This window comes from Spermophilus citellus (assembly GCF_964194105.1).
Source record: "Spermophilus citellus genome assembly, chromosome: 3".
Taxonomy (NCBI): Eukaryota; Metazoa; Chordata; class Mammalia; order Rodentia; family Sciuridae; genus Spermophilus; species Spermophilus citellus.
The window spans coordinates 222,963,800-222,981,841 of NC_138184.1; the positions used below are offsets into that span (position 1 = coordinate 222,963,800).

Genomic DNA, 18,042 nt, shown 5'->3' on the forward strand with positions numbered 1-18,042 from the left:
CAAAAATAAACCCCAAGGCCCATCTGCTCCTCTAGTTTTCATCCAAGATTCCCTGGAAGGGAAGTGCACTGGAGACCAAATATTTGCCATAGCTGTGTGGAAGTCATCCCAGCGTGGGAGAATGCCATACCAAGTTATTTCAAGTCTGTCTCTATCTCCTTCTCCTTTATTTACTACTCTATCAAAATTCTACTTTCTCCAGGGTTTTGCCTGATTTTCTAATATTTAATGTCTGCAGAATTTTGAGATAACATGCTTTATAATAAAAAGCCAGCCAGCAATTTAGAAAGTGTCATGTGTAAAAACTGTTATTACAGCTGGAAATAAAAACGGGGAGTTCATCCTAAGAGTCACCATGGCAGCGTGCATACGCATGCATGGGGCTACAAACATCTCTGGGATTGTATGCCCACTGTGGCCTCTAATGTTCTTTTTAAGTACCACCTGCTCACCAATCTATAGATCCTCTAATCTCCACTTCTGGTTCATTATCTGAGATAACCTGTACATAGAAAAATTGCTAATTATTCTTATTCCCAAATACCTGGAATATTTGTCAAACAAGGCTAGAGTCTGCAAAAATTTTTCCATGAAAGGTCAGACAGTGTTTAGTTTTACAGGCCATCTGGTCTGTATTGTAGCATCCAGCCATTTTTGAAAGCAGTATAGACAAACACATAAATGAAGTGCTTCTGAGCTCTAGTAAAATTTTACTTATAGAAGCAGCAAGGGCTGGATTTGGCCTGCAGGTCACAGTTTGCTGACTCCTGTTCTAGACATTTCTTAGAGTTTTCAGGGGTTGAGAGAAAATGAGCTCAATTTCCTCATTATGATGTGGGAGTCCTCTGTAGGAAAGAGATTAGTTGACATATTCAAGGTCACACTGTTATGATGAAATGAGATCTAATAAGCAACTCACCTGTGGCAATAGCCTAGCATTTTTTATTTATATGTTATTTTGGTATTTGATTATATTATATTTAGCATTTAATTAGAATTTAATGTTATTCTCTTGTCGTTTTATGTTGTATCACCTTATGTGGGTCCTTCTATTATTGCCACTTATGGAAAATGTGAAGATACACACACACACACACACACACACACACTCACACACAACACACACACACACTCACATACTCACACACATATCTCATTTTATGTATATTTACATATATATTTGCATATAATACATATGTAATATTTAAAAAGTACAAGCCAAACAGATATCAATAAATATTTCTGGTAATATCCTCTAGGAGAAAGTATGTAAATGTAACATTTACTTAATTAGTTAATTTTATGGCTATATTATATTTCAATTAAGGAGTTCATGAGGTTGCCAATGTTTAAATTCTGATATTTCATAGTTACTTTTCAAAAAAAAGTATTCTCTAATGTGCTCTGCTTTTTACTGATCTCAATTTTATTCTAATTTTATAATTCAGAAGTACATGATTTTTAAATTTATTTCTAAGTGATGTTTAAAATTAATAAAAAATACTATTTGGTATTAAAATATGAATTTGTTACATAAGTCAATTTTGATTAAATGTAATAAGGACAAACTAACTTTAGGTTTTAAAAATGCTTTATTTTTAAGTAAATCAATCATTTAATTAATTCTTTATCAACTGCATTTTGGTTACTTTTAATGCAAGTATAGGTAGTCAAATAGGCAAGGTATAGGTCAGATTAGAAAAAGATGCTCCCAGCGTGTTCCTGTCCATTTCTTACCTGGCTCAGCTCCTGGTTTCCATCAGGTCAATATGTACTCTGATGTTTCCTTGACAAGGACCAGACCCCTGGGACAACAGCCCCTTCTTCAGCCCCTTTCACAGTCAAGCTCCTTTGTAGTGACCCTCCCCACCTCAAACAATGAATGTGCCTTTGTGTTCTTGGTCACTTTCTTGACACTACACCATTGGCTGCACAGGGCAGAACATGTGGATTTCATGTGCTCCTGCCCTTCCAGCAGGTTGGACTCATGCCTGAATGAGTAAGGAGAAGGGAGTGAATATTAGCACAACCATGGGAACCTTACAAGCAATGCTCACTGTGGTTAAATGAGAACTTAAGCCAACAATATAAAGACTGGTCTTGAAAGAATCAGATAACAGAAAAAAAATCAAAGATGTATATTGTTGACTACTATTTTATAGTAAATTTTAAGAATGAACATGAAATTTTTCACTTTGTAGTATAGACTTGTGGACTGATTACTTTAAAAACACAATTTTGTGCTCATTTTTTCAGTCTTTTACATCGAACTTTCTGGGGAATATGATGACACATACCTGCCATCTTTCCCAGAGGTACTTGCAGTCTATGAAAAATAAGAAATCTAACAATATTTTAGGAGAATGGGTTTGTTCATTTTGACTTCAGATTAGTACATACTTGAATGGTGAAATAATAATAATTCATTTTCTGGTGTCTTTGGGGACTTAACTCCACTTAAGTGAATTTTTAAAACAAATAGTTTATTCCTTCTATTGATAAACATGTTTCTGTTTATCTGAGATAAGAATCATTCTAGAATATCAAGTTCAATTCCTTATCTTATGAAATGGAGTTCTGGGCATATGTGAACATATTTTGGAAATAAAAATTACCTTTCTAAAAATTAACTTGTGTGCCATGTTGCACGTTGACAATGTGCTTCTAGACTTAGAGGTTTGTAATCTTTTTTTCATTCATTTATTTTACATGTGAATTTAGAGCTTGTACCCAGTACCAAGATCACTGAAGCGTTGGTACTGACAAATCATCAAATACTGTATTTCCATAGAGCTCACAGGCTAGTGGGAGAGAAGAGCAGAGAAACAATTACATGAGTCTCACATGATGGTACTGAGTGCTGGGAAGGAAGATGAGGTGGATTGAGAGTAGATGCTATGGCAGCACAGTTTCAGCCACAGACATGAATATTTCGGATGATAGTAACTTTTTAGATGGTCATTGTTCTATGTTCTCCCTTAGGGATGTCGCTTCCTTTTTCTTCCCTCCCTCCCTCCCTCCCTCCCTCCCTCCCTCCCTTCCTTCCTTCCTTCCTTCCTTCCTTCCTTCCTTCCTTCCTTGCAAAGCTGCCGCAGTCTTGGCTGGGCACAGAATCACGAGCCACCACACAGCTTTGTAGATTCAAACAGCAAATCTTTATTCCCGAACTCACACCGGCCTCCGCACACGTTCTGGGGCAATCCCAGTTCTGCTGCCACCCAATTCACCTCCTACACGAGGCTTTCTTTCCCAAAATGCTCTCTGAATCTCACGAGAACTCCAAGGGAGCTCAGGTAGCAGGAAGCCCTATTTCCAGCAGCAATAATCCTCAACATCGAACTTCCCTAAAACCCAAGGTCTTAAACTGGGAACACCCTAAACCCAAGGACCGGGATACTATACTTCCTCAAACTGCAGGATACACCCTAATCCTGGATCCACCCTGGTCGTTGAGCAGGGTCACCTTTCTCAAACACACATGCAAGGTCAACAGCGAAATTAACATGGGGTACGCTGGCAAGGCAATTTCGATGTGTCATTTCTACTTGGTAATGGCCCTCAGCACAAAGCGACTTTGCAGTCTTGATAAGTGGCATTGGACAGAGACCTGGAGAAGAGCTGCATAAGTCTCCTCTCATTCAGAATAGGAATAATGAAGCCACCAGCAAGAGTGGACTGTTTGTCTGGACAGTAAAGGACAAGAATGTGAGCGGCCACTGTAGGTCAAGCCTTGGCTTCAGACTGTCTCCAAGTGATGGAGAACAGAAGCCAGGGTCACCTGGACATAGTGGAGTCAGGTCCCAGGGTGCTGGAGATATCACCCATTATTCATTATCGCATCCATTCAAATGTGTACAAATCTGAAGTTCAGATGAACAAATGCATTCTCACAGAATATAGTTTGATTTCTTATATTTCATAATTAGATAGCAAGTGTCTCTGGGAAATATGGCATGTATATGTGATTTTATTTCCACAGTAAGTTAAAAGTAAAAGAAGGAAGAGATGCATGAAACTTATTTTGGAAGGGACACTTCATCAACCTTGACTGTAAAGTGAATGTTTCATATTAATTGTTAAAATTTACCATTCAGATTAGCTGTAGTCACATTTCCAAATCCATTTTCATAAGTGTCTGTTCTACTGCTCTGTGCTAAAGGATCACCCCTAGAGCAAGCAGCAAGGCTAGACAGTCTTATAGTTGTGATCACTTTGGACTAGGTCTGTTGTTTTAGAAGTCAGGGGATATGTAGGATTTGAGAACATCTTCCACAAGCAGCAGAGCCCTCAATGCAGTCTCCCAGAGATGGAAGGGTGGACTGAGCAGCAAGCCAAAGGCTGTCCCTGGCCACTTTACTTTAGGAAAATGTAGACTTTAAGAAATTGTGAGAGACCCATCAAAGGAATCAGAGACCAAGAAGCTAAAAGGGAGTGTGGTGGAGGACATTACAATAGCACTTTAATAGCCAAGTACAGAAAGTGTTACAGTAGAATTCAGGTATCACTTGTTTAGAGTGCCATTGATTAGTTGAGTATGAAGATTGATTGATTTTTCTGATGGTGAATGTTTTTAAGTAGCAATTATTCTGTGTCCTACCTTAGGGATATCTATTTCTTTTTTCTAATTAATTTATAAGAACACTTAACATGAGATCTACTCTTTTAACACACTTTAAAAAATTATGGTACAGTATTATTGTCTATATGCACAGTGTGTGCACATCAGACCTTTAGAACTTACTCATCTTGTGAACTTACTCATCTGGAATTTTATACATGCTGATTAGCAACTTCCTATTTGTTACTTTTGTAGGTTTGATAAAATTCCTCCTTGTCATTCTTGCCTCCATTTCTAATTTTCTTGGGAGATACGAGATACCAAATTTTGTTGTGCAGACATCCTCAATTTTTCTTGCAGTTTTAAGATAACAAGTATGAATTTGGCTCCTTAGGAACAATGTACTTTGCCATCGTTCTACTCCTGAAAATCATAAGATAGAATTGCTTCTGTGACATTTTATAATTATCATAATTAAGTCACCCAAATTCTGAGCCTTTGTCAAATATCATTTATGGATTTTAGTGTTTGTACATTATTCAATACTTATTTTAGCAAGTGCATATCAATCATTATTTAAAGAGTTTGATTGGTCAGCCATGTTGGCACATGCCTACAATCCCTTCAACTCCGGATGCTAAGGCAGAAGGATCACAAGTCAAGGCCGGCCTTAGCAACTTAGTGAAAACACATTACAAATTAAAAAATATGGAGCTGGGTTGTGGCTCAGCAGTAGAGCCCTCACTTAACATGTGCAAGGCCCTGGGTTCAATCCTTAGCACCATATAAAAAATAAAAAAATAAAGGTATTATGTCCAATTAAAACTAAAAAATAAATATTTTTTAAAAAATTAAAAGGGCTGGTGATGTAGCTCAGTGCTAGAGCTCCTCAAGTTCAATTCCCAATACTGCAAATAATGATGATGATGATAATAATAATAATAATAGCTTAACTGAATCTCTTTTTTCTTTTCAGAAAAATGTGATGAGCCACTGGTCTCTGGGCTTCCCCATGTAGCCTTCAGCAGCTCTTCCTCCATGTCCAGCAGCTATTCTCCAGGCTATGCCAAGATCAACAAGCGAGGGGGTAAGGCACATTTTCATTCCTTTTCTAATAAATGTGTTAAATAAAAATGTGATTTTTATGACTACATTTTAAAATGTGTATCATTGGATAACAGCACATAGAAGGCACCCAAGTCCTTCTTGCCTTTCTACTAGAAGACCCACAAACACAGTGAACTTCTCATAGAGCCACTATTGGAGAATAACAGAGGGAAATCTAGGCTTTAAGTGGAGATGATAAGTCAAAGGGTAAGAATTTTGAAGTCACTTGTGTCACCAAAGTCAAAGTAATATAAACATTCTGAATTAAGGAAATTCTTTTTAATCAGAAAATCATTGAGAACAATATTTTTAAAATTGACTCCTAATATGTGTACCGTGTATGAAAAATAGTACTATATATACAGAGATATTGTTCTTTTTTATTAATGTGTGAACAGCTTCGTATGAAAATATAGATAACTAAAAATGAGACCTTTACGATTTTCCCTCCAGTGCACAGCTTTGTTATTAAAGCTGTATAAAAAATAGTTACACATTTGCTTGAATTTTGAACTTTAAAATCACAGTATTCCTTAGCTGTTGTCAATTTCAAAGTTGACAGCATTTAATAAAGAGTAAAGAAACACAATTAGAGGCAGAAACAGAAAATTCACTTCAAAGGGATACTGATAGAACTATCAATAGATGGCAATTTTAAGAATAAATAAGCAATATTTTCTTGGGTAAATACTAATTGATATTAATTGGTCTTGGGTAAATACTAATTGATCAAATAGTAATTGATCACCATTTTGATTCAGTTAAAAAATTTGAATGGAGGTTGCCAGGTCTGGGGAGGGGTGGGGAAAATGGGAAAAAATGTTGATTGATAAGGGACAATGCTTAATTTAAACAGAAGGAATAAGCCCTGTGGATTGTTGAAGAGCATGTTGACCATGGTTTCTAACTCTAACACTGTTTTTTTTTTTTTTTTTTAATGTGGAAACTGCTTAGAGAGTAGGTCTTAAGTGTTCTTACCACAGAAAATGTTCACTAAGTGAGGTGGATATACTAATTAGCTTAGGTTAATCATTTTGTAATGTACACATATAGCAAAGCATCATGTTTTAGATTATCAATATAAAAATTTTTTGTCAGTTTTACCATAATTTGATTTGGAAAAACAGGAAGTACTAAATAATAAAATAGTATTAAACCATAGCCAATTCAAGATCCATAAAGTAAAAGGGAATAAATACAGAAGAGTAGGAAGAAGGGACAGAGGAAGGAGAGAAAGGACCATTAACAAACAACATGAGAAAGAGAAAATCTGGAGGAAATTTTCTAAGAGGAAGAGGAAAAGTAATAAAAATAGCATCAGATAAAGAAAAGAAGATAGGAATGATTTAGTATGACCAAAACGGGGCAGAATATAGATATAGAAAGCTAGACCATTGTACACAGAAGAACATTTACAGAAATTTATAGAGGTGTGAAGAGACCTGTTATGGTTTGGATGTGAGGTGTCCCCTCAAAGCTCACGTGTGAGACAATGCAAGAAGGTTCAGAGGAGAAATGGTTGGGTTTTGAGAGTCTTAACCCAATCAGTGATTTAACACCTGATGAGATTAACTGAGTGGGAACTTAAGGAAGGAGGGGTGTGGCTGGAGGAGGTAGGACATTGGAGGTGTGCCTTTCCAGTAGATAGTTGTGTATGGCAAGTGGAGATCTCTCTCTCTCTCTCTCTCTCTCTCTCTCTCTCTCTGCTTTCTAATTATCATGTGAGTTGCTTCCCTCTGCCAAATTCTTCCTGCATGATGTTCAGCCTCACTTTGAGCCCTGCAGAATGGAGTCTGCTGTATATGTATTGATAACTAAATAAATTTTTCCTCCTCTAAGAATTTTCAGATCAGATCTTTAAATCACAGCAGCAAAATAGCTGACTAACACAAGCCCTTAATCAGTAATAAGACTTGGGGAGAGAGAGACACAGGCAAAACAGAGGGATGTAGATAACAACATGGTAGGTCTGCTTTAATGACATTGTTAGTTAGCTCATCTTTGATGAGCGTGAGATAGTTGGCAAGTTACTCTTACTATTTGTTACCATAAATTCTGCTTGAAGATGCTGATGTAATGGAGATGTTAGTTTATTCTTCTTCCATAAAAGATACTGGATACAACAAAAAAAATGAATATTGATAGAAAAACATGAAACAAGAAGCTGACCATCCCCAAATACTAATGCTGCAGACTTTCCCAGCAATATGAAAGCTACAACAAAATGTAAAAAATAAAGGAAATAACACATAGTCCAGGCGCCAGGAGGATAGCACATGCCCTAAAATACCTGTCATGACGCTGAAAAATCAGCAATAATGTCAATGCAAGGAAGCCAAGTCAGAAAGTGTTGCTTTCGGAAATTTGGAAGGAAATACGACTGAAGACCATGACTTGCCCAGTGCATCGGGGCCTCCGGTTGTATTAGGCACACATACTTCAGAAACATGAATGACACCATCTAGTCAGTGATAAGAAAATGAAAATAAACAACGCATAAGCCCTGGCCAAACAGCTGGTCTTGAGCAAGGGATCCTTTCAGTATAACTCTGTGTCTAATTTAGAAATTAGAGTTGTATGTCAAATAAAAATGATATAGATACAAGAGTGCTAAAGGACCAGATTGTGGGGATTACATAGATGTGTGCTTTTAGATCAGGGAGCACCACATGCAGAAACTTTAGTTTTGAATATGTGTTGTCTTTTAATTTTTAGAAATTAACATTTTATAGAACAATTGTTTTTTGTTCTCATTCAATTCTAAGGAAGTTATATTAAAACCTATAGGTGTTTAAGTGTAAAAGATGACATTCTAAATGACTTAGAGACACTTGTCTATTATTTACTCATATAAGTAGAGTGTGAGATTTAAACAAACTTTTAAAATTGCTAATATATTTTTGACCCACATGGTCAGATTTGAAGAATGTGTTAACTTTCATTATAGTAGTTTTCTCTGCAGTTTATAGAATCTATATAGATTCTACATATATATAATATATAATTCTGCATGTGTATGTGATATATATTCATATATATGTGTAGAATATATATATATATATATATATTATATTTAAATATAGAAATAAAGATGGATGGATAGAATGCATTTGCAAATGGAACATTGTTTAAAAGCAAAAGACTATTTGAAAAAGATGCAGTTTCTGACTCTTTGACCTGCAGTTCCTCTCTCTTTGACTACTGATAAAATGTATTTGCATGCATCAGGGTGGAAATCATACTGGGGGAGAAAATTCTGCCTCTCCTAATACAGCAGGTTATTACTTCAGTATGGACCATTGTGACAACAGTTGTTCTGCTGGAATTTTACTTATTTTTGGTTTCCAAAGTAATATATTATGTTGGTACATATAACAAGTTTGTCTATTCATATGTGCTATTTACCTAAGTGTTGCAGACTCTGGGGTAATAAATGCTATGCCCCCCATCCTGCCTTCAGGTTGCTCTGCCCCATCTTACACAAAAGACTCACATGTGTGAAGTCAACGATGACTGGTCATGTTGGTGTGATTCAGAGGAGGTGGTATCAGGAGGAGGAGTGTATCCTCTCCAAAAAAAAAAAAAAAAAAAGAAACATAGAAAGGAAAGTTACATGTGGTTGTTTTAATAAACAACAAAGTTTTCTCTTCCATTAGAAAAGTTCATAGGCAAATGTCTTTGGGGAAAATGCCTTGTTAGGTAAAATTCAGGCTAAGATGTATATGACAAATAACCCTTACTAATGCAGAATGCAGTATTATTTTTAGTATAGTGTGATAGTAAATATCTGAATGACCAGGGACAAAGGCAGCAGAGAATTCTCAACAGAAGAAGAAGAAAACAGATTTATGTAAGAGAAGCCAGGAATTTTGGAGTTGCGTTTTTGTACTTCACTGGTGGCAAGAATCATCTGACATTTACACTGCACAAGCATCCAAAAGTGAAAAGATCACATTTGAACACAGAAAGAAGTTTGCAACTTAGTAATTATACAAATACAGAAAAGAACATATTCTGCTCAGCATTGTGTTGATAAACATTGACTTCAAGTTTTATTATTTGCTTAAATTATATTCCTCAAATATATTTTAGAGAGAGACTCTATGTGTTTATAAATCCATAGAAAAGCAGAATATGAATGCAAATACACATTTAGATGACAAATTGTCTGTCATGCATTTTTTTAATTGAGTTTAGTTTTTTCAGTCCCTGCAACCCAAATTCATCTGCTATAACCTTGATATCAGGGGCTGGTATATGACAAAGCTGGGAAAGATGTGATCTTTGGTGGGAATCCAAGTGTGACTCCCACATCCTTTGGAACCACTGTTTTTAGATTTTTTTTTTTTTTTTTTTTTTTTTTGGTACTGAGGATTGAACTCAGGGGGCATTAGGCCTCTGAGCCACATCCCCAGCCCTATTTTGTATTTTACTTAGAGACAGGGATTCTCTTAGTTTGCTTATTTTTTTGTTCATACCTTTCTCATTGATTTGTTCTGATTTTCTCTTAACTGAAGAAGCCCTCCAGATCTTGTGTGATTGTTAAGTACATCCCAGTGAAATTTGTTCCTCTTTCCTAGGTTAACAAAGATATTAAACCCTTGAGAGTTTTGCACAGTCTCACTGTTATCAAATTTAAATAGCATTTTCAGATTAGAGCATGCTGTTATATGTGTTCTAAGAGTCTCTTGACTTTCACAGCAACCTTGTTAGACAAAACTGTAAGTCAGAGGTGCCGTTTTCTGCTGTATTGTAGAACATTGGAAACTGAGTGGTATATAAAGGAAATTGAATTGGCTGATGGTTCTAAGTCTGGGAAGTCCATGGCACAGCTCGAGCCTCCACTCTGCATCTGGTGAGGACCTCTTCTTGTGTCCCCCATGGCAAAAATGGAAAGGCAAGCATGCACGGAAGACGCAGGGGAAGGGGTCAAACTTAGTCTTTTATAAGCTGCCCACTCCCATGATAACTAACCCACTCCCATGATGTAACTAACGTACTCCCAGGGTAACCACACCACTCCCATGATGGTGGCATGAATGTCCTTATGGGGGCAGGGTGGTCATTATCTACACACCTATTAAAGGTCCCACCCCTCAACACTGTTGCCTTGCAGATGGAGAATCCTCTTCTACCTCCAGGGGAACAGGCTTGTGCCATGTGGTCCTTTCCTCTCTGCCCTAGCCTGGTCTCCACTGCTGACCCGAATCTCTCTGTTGTGTGGTGTGATGTCGATATGGGAGTTGCAGGGACTTCTAAGGGAACCACGATCTGGTGTGTAAATAAGGCAAACGCAGAAGAGGAAAGCAGGTGCAGGTGAAGATATGAAGGCAGGAGACCTGGGGGTCTGCATGGAGAAGCAGAGGAAAGTCCCTGTCTTCCTTCCTTGGCTTCCCAAGGGCCCTGCTCCCAGTGTGCTTGACCTCTGCTGCGCTTCTGTCTAAAGTCTGAGACACACTTTCCAGATCCTAATATCCACCATCATTTGCAGAGCTATCTTCAAGACGTTTTCTTGCTTGTTACCATACCCAAGTACTCCTGAGGAAGAAACAATTATTATTATCCCTACTTTATAGATTAGAAATGATAAATATGGAAACCCCAAGATATACTGAGGATTTAAAATTTATATTCTGAGGGGACATAGCTGGGGACCAGGGTTACAGGACAAGGACACAAATCCATGCATTCAACTAGAACCCAACAAACTTTGTATCTGACTTCATCATATGATGTGGTATCACTGCAGGATTTGAATTAGACTAAAGGTAGAAGTTAAAATGAGGCTGAAGTTTTGAGTAAACCTGGACTTACAGTCATGTAGCTGGAGAAGCACAACCTGGTGTCTTAAGTGTCCCAGGTGGTGCAGACTGAATGGTTTTCTTCCCTTCCATCCCGTGCACTCATGTTTAAGTAGTAGATCGCCCACTTCCTGCTGCTAACCTCAGAGATGTTTTCCTTTAGATTTTCTTCCTATGTTCTCCTATTTTAATAATGTATCATTTTCTCTATTAAACCAAAGGGCAGAGAATGTCTGTAGTGTTGACAAGTTGTTTCCCCCTTCTTTCCTTCAGCAAGGAAGATGGGTTGTACTCACAGGTCACAAAATTAACGCTCACTTCTGAAGGGAGGACGAACATGGTGGACATCTGGAAAGGAAGATGGGGTGTGGCTCTGGATGACCATGCTTGTCTTAGAGAAAACCACAATCTTTACTTTCCCTTGAAAGACACCACTGAGGTTAACAGTTGCCACCTGGACTTGATGTCACAGCTCCTTCATGTCACCTCAAGTTTGTGCTTCCTGTTAGCCAGGGGAGAGCTTTAGTTGGTAGCAGGTTGGCAGCTGTTCTCTGGTCCACGTGTCTGTAGACACACATGCCAGACACCCCTGCAGGCTCCAGCGTGGCTCAGCAACTTACTTTCTCTCTCTCTCTCTCTTTTTTTTTGTACCAGGAATTGAACACAAGGGTTTTTAATCACTGAGCCATACCCCTCGCTCGCTCTTATTATTTTGAGATAGGGTCTCCCTAAATTACTCAGGGTCTCACTAATTTGCTGAGGCCAGCTTTGAACTTGTGATCCTCCTGTCTTGGCTTCCAGAGCCACTGGGGCAAACAGTGTTCTTAACCCTGCTGTTGGCCAACACTGATAGTGCTATTTCAAGGAGACACTTTCTCCTCCTTTATGCAAACTTCAACTCACTTGTCCCTTAGTCACATTTGCAAAGACCTCCTTCTCCTCTCCTTTCTATTTGTTCTCCCCTTTCAGAGAGCTCTGTATATTCATAGGCTCTGTCACAACGAGTGAAATCCAGAGCTGTGGCTGACGTGAGTATGTTCTTGGGAAAACAGCCACAGCACTTCCCCAGAACAGCTGCCCTCTCAGGAGCACTGGCGCCTCCTGCTCTGTTCCTCCAGGTGGTCCCAGCCCCTCTGCTCCACGTGGCCCACTCGTGGCAGTCAGAATATGCCACATCAGGCTGTGTTCTAGACTTTTATCAGGAAGTTCTTCGCTCACGATGTGACATCAAGACTTAAATTATAAAATAGACTTATTACGGGCATGCAGGCAGAAATCCTCAGGGAGTCCTGCCACCAGGTTCTTGGCATCTAAAGTAAAGAGTCGAACAAGATGTGAGGTCAGCAGGCAAGGCAAAGGTCTATTGAAAGGGAACATAACACCCTAAAAGAGTGGAGTGGGAGCTGTCCAGTAGCCCAGGACATCATCTACACAGTGGAGCACGTCCTGATTGGGCTGTGCCAGGTCCTCCTCTTATCCCCTGGGTGGATTGGGGGTTGATGGGCCCCTTGATTGACAGCTCAGCATGTCATAATCTCTTTTCTACTGTGCATACATAAGTTTCTTGCTTTCCTTTCCCTTCCCCCCAAATGCACAGAGGGGGAGCAAACTTTGATGCTAATGATATGGTAACTAGCCACAGGTTTACTTAAGGTCAGTTCCCTGGAGAGTTAGGTGGGCGGTAACCTCTCTTCTTCTTTTCTGTCCCTTCTGATGCCCTATCTCTAACCAAATTAGTGAGTCCCTGTTCTATTTTATAAGCTGCTATTCGACTATTTTTTTCTTTTCCCTCTTTTATTCTGTACCATCTAGTATTTTTTTTAATCTGCTCCTTTCCCCACTTAGTGATAATTTGTGCTGAAATATGAATTCATTACTGAAGTGCTACCTCTCCTAGGAGCACTTGCCTTTTATTTATTTATTTTTTTTTAATATTTATTTTTTAGTTCTCGGTGGACACAACATCTTTGTTGGTATGTGGTGCTGAGGATCGAACCCGGGCCGCACGCATGCCAGGCGAGCGCGCTACCGCTTGAGCCACAACCCCAGCCCAGCACTTGCCTTTTAAGAGCAGATCCTTGGTAGCAGAAAAATCCAAAGGACTGATTTTTCCAGTGTAGCATTTCAACATATTTGACATTCCTATCTTTCCTCACTATACTCCTTCATTTTCATATCACCCTTTGGAAAACGCCTGCTGAACAGTGCAAAGACAGAGGCTTGCATCCCTGTGTGCCAAGGATACAATTCTGAACTGAGGTAGGACAGTGGAGGCTGGACACCAGAGGAATTTTCAGAAAGCAGGTTCATTGATTGCAGGGTTCAGAGGTGGCTCTGGCTTAAGAATTTTTCCTCTGAACCAAGATTTTGGAAATTCTTTGAACTTTATACTCAATGGGGTGGGGGTTGCTTGAAGATTCACATGACAAGTACTCTCTGTTTCATCCTATAGACCAGACAGAGATTTCACAATTTTTTTTTAACCAATAAAACAGAAAATATATTTTTGCACAACAATGCAGACTAACTTTGTCACACCTTTTGTGTACAAATTTGGCATTTACAGAAAAAGAGGAAACTACCAACTACAATAACCTCTGCAGACATCCTGCTGATCTGACAAGAGGTGAAGCTTAATTATAGCAAGGGTCTCTTGGGTTGGGGTACCTGAATGATATTAGTCAGTTACGTAACCTTTCTGTATTTTACTTTCTTGATTTCTTCAACTACTATGAAATTTATCATCCAAACCAGGAATTTTGACAATTGAAAAAGTAAAATTTATAATTGCTCCAAGAGGAGCATCATCTTCCTATCGATCTGGTCCATTTGCTTATATTTTAGAATAAAATCAATCATACAGTTTATCAGAGCTGTTGCAAAGCTTAAAGAAAAATAAGCAACACAAACTGTTCTGCATTTAAGTATTAGTGTTCTTCCCACAGTAACCCCCAGCTCCTAAAAGCAATAGATAAAAGCACTATATAAAGTCAAGGATTGCATGAATACTCTTATCATTACAAAAGCAAGACCTTCCTGAGAAGTTACTACTAGAATTGTGTATTGGCCAATGTGTAAGTGTTTCTCATCATCATTTAATAAAAATTATTATCAAACTACTCTAAAAGTTGATAAATTAATGTTTTAAATAATTGTTAATGATTTTTGCAAAATTAGGCAATTATATACATTAAACTTAAATCTGCCCCAAGTCTTTTCACCTCAAACCCTTCTCAATTTAAATGAGATTATATCAGCAATTTTTCAAGTGTTGTTTTATTCTGATTATCTTATTATCTTTTGAATGTTTTAGAAAATATAGATCTTATAATACCAATAGATTTTTTTTACTTTATGGTTCTTAGAAAAAATAAAATATTGTTCTTGAAATTAAGGAAAAGTAAATTTTTGTTCCTTAACATCATTAATCTGAATATAAAAATATTTTGAATTATTTCTTCTAAGGATCTCACAGTCCTTATATTCAGTTGTTAAATTGAATGAGAACTGCCATCTAATTCATATTGTAAATTTTGATTTATCCTTTTTGACTTAAATTCTCAAATATAAATTGGCATTTTACCTTCCTCAGATCCCTTATAAAATTAAGCATGTAGTGCATGAAACATTTGTATCATTAATACTTATTAAATGATACAATGTTAGAAGCATATTTATGAGGCAATGATTCATATGGTTGGTTTGGATGTGGCTGTTTGAATTTGCAAATCATATTGTTATGTTTCTTTGATAGGGATCAAATTTCATGATGTTGGAATTTCAACACCTTTGCTTTTGCTCTGCCCATAGAAATTTGGGCTAAGTTTTTTACTATTTCCCATAGAGTACTGTTTTCTAAGCCACGTAAAGCTCATATGTATCATCAACACAATTATATACATATATTCTCAATCAAATCAGCTTGATGAATATTGTATTCTGTACCCCTCCCACTGGAGAACTAGGGGTCCTCTTTTCCTGGAGCAATTTTTAGGCCAGCAGAATACAACTTGACTGTTGGAGCTGGTTTTATGAAATTTAGTTAAATACTGTGAATCAAGAGTTTTCAATGAGATATGTTTACTCTGCATAGATATAGCGGTGTGTCCCATGATTTCACTTCTGTGTTTCTGAAAGTTCTGATTGAAAATACTGTTGGATAATGAATATGATGATTTGGGGTTCAGCACAGTAAGCTGGAGTGTGTGGGGAGCCACCCCTGAGCTATTTGAGCGTCTTAACTCAGCCTTGGAGCCAAGGAGATTTCGGTTTGTCATTGCAAGCTATTTTGTGGCTCCTCCACCTAATGGATTGCACAGTGTACACACGTGACCTCTGTCTTCTCTAGCTAGGAAGACCGATCTAGTAGCTCTGGAGTAGGGCATGACCCTTTGGGAACTGGGCAGCCCACCTTATATCTTAATTGGCTAAGAACATTCTGTAGAGAACCTTTGAAATTCCCCCATATAAATAAAGCAAATGAGGCTCTCGCTCTCTCTTTCCAGCCTGGAAGCTCCACCCTTAAGGTCTAAGAGCACTCCTGTCCTGCTCTTTAAAACTATCTTCTGTGCCATGGGGTTTTTCGCCATATTTCTCAGCCATCCCACTCCACACAGGGGAACCCAGCTTCTGTCGCCTGTGTGGGGCCTGGGGCAAGAGGAGTTAGTTGGAAAAAATGAATTTTTAGATTTTGGACTTTGAAGACGAAGAATTTCTTAGTTAATTATTCTTAGGAAGCTTCTATTTACATGTATTTGTAGCAGATTTTAAATACCTTAGTATTTGCCACTGAGAGCATCCTAAGCTGGCTTAGGATCCGTGATAGTCTATGTTACACAGCTATGATATTTTAAATGGCTCTGGGATACAAAGTTTCTAAAACTCTGCTTGTGTCAAAACGTTAAAAGCCAACTGTCTAAAAAAAGGAAGGAACTTTTGAATAATCAATTATGATAGTGTGTTTTGGAGCTTTGCTTTAAAAACGGTTAGGGTATATGAGTTGAGATAACTTCACCTCTGAATGAGCAGAGAAATGTATTTAAATAAATATCGACTTTGGAAAGATGTGAACAAGAAATCTACCTTGTAGTTTTCTTGGTAAGGATCTAGAGTTCCCTCTTACACCAGAAGACAACTTGGGCCACTTCCCACCTTTGTTCAGTTGCTGAATTACCTCACTCAGCAATGAGAACCTTTGCCTATCATTGCTGATTCTTAGTGGGTAGACCATATCTCCCAAATTAGCCAGGATACTTAATTGAAAGCCTCCATCAACTGAAGTTTCAACAAACTGCATTTTTCGTTCTAAACCATTCCAGAATATATAACAATGACATGTTTTAGACATTGTTTGGGTATCGTTGTTACTGTTTTCTAATGGTATTCATAGAGGGATACTATGTTTTTCACATCTTAAACAGGGGAATTTACAGTATCAGAAATTTAATTTAAAGATAGAACTTACACAATCTCAAAACACTTTAACCCAATGGTGTGCACGTGCTTGATTTTCAAAGAGCATTTTCTGAATAAAGAAATATTCTTACATATCTACTGCATGATTGTTCTACAAATTTCAAAGTTAAAATGCCCATCACTTCCAAGTAGGAAAGATTTCTTAGACTGAATGTTCACTAACATTTGCTTGTTGTAAAAAAATTATCTTACAAATTATTCTCTGTTATAGCCGGTTGGCGTCTTGACTATATGGAAAATGAGTAACAAGAGCAAATACAATTATCATTGTTTATGTATTTTTTTTAAGAAAATGAAATATCATTTTTCTAGAATGAACAATCCAAAAACATCCCTAATGCCACCTTTCCCCCCAATGCTTTTGCTACAGTGGAACTGGAACCATCAAGATAGTGATGCTGAATTGGTAAAACAAGCCCCTCTTACATGGGGATATTTACTCCACATGTGAGGCCTTTGGCTTGAGCATGCTATGGGTGACAGAAACCTCCTATCTGTTCTTGTCACCATGTCCAGTCCATTGGAATGGTTCCATGTTCCCTTACAGTAGCCTGGCCACAAGAAGAGGCAAAGACCAGGAGTGAGCAGGGCAAGTCCATCTGGGAAGCTCATGTCCACTGGTTGGTGAGTGGCACTGAACAGAGCCCATTCATTAGTATTGTCAGAGCCTGAGCAACCCACAGGAGAGATGCTCTTCACTGTACTTAAACCCCAAATTATGGTGGCTCTCTTCAAAGGAGTAGCTCTCCAGTCTTCAGCATCTCCTCTCCTATAATTAGAAATACTTTCATACTTTTGTGCCTGTTTGTTCCTTTTCTTTACTCATCAAGAGAAGAAAAAAGCTACATTATCTCCAAGACAATTGGGAAGACTTCATCTAAGTCTGCCCTATTAGCAGCTGGTTGGGTCATACTTATTAGAATGAATGGAACCTTGTCTTAACACTCAGCAAATTCATCTCTTTTTTATAAATTTTCTTTAGGAAGCATTAAAATAGAAAGAAAGAAATGTTCTTTCTTTTAAACTCACACTTCCAGAACTAATTCTAAAAATATTGTCCCCTTAACAAATCAAAGCAGCCCAGCCTTGTTGCAGTTCCCT

The 18,042-nt window shown here is 37.9% G+C and overlaps 1 protein-coding gene across 1 annotated transcript in view; it reads left to right on the forward strand.

The window, feature by feature from the left end:
- Nucleotides 1-18,042, forward strand: part of CNTNAP2 (contactin associated protein 2) — a 1,934,648-nt gene that overhangs the window by 578,127 nt on the left and 1,338,479 nt on the right. Inside the window, exon 2 of the mRNA XM_081283562.1 lies at nucleotides 5,535-5,645. Coding sequence (XP_081139688.1) covers nucleotides 5,535-5,645 — 111 coding nt within the window. The remainder of the gene's footprint in view (nucleotides 1-5,534; nucleotides 5,646-18,042) is intronic.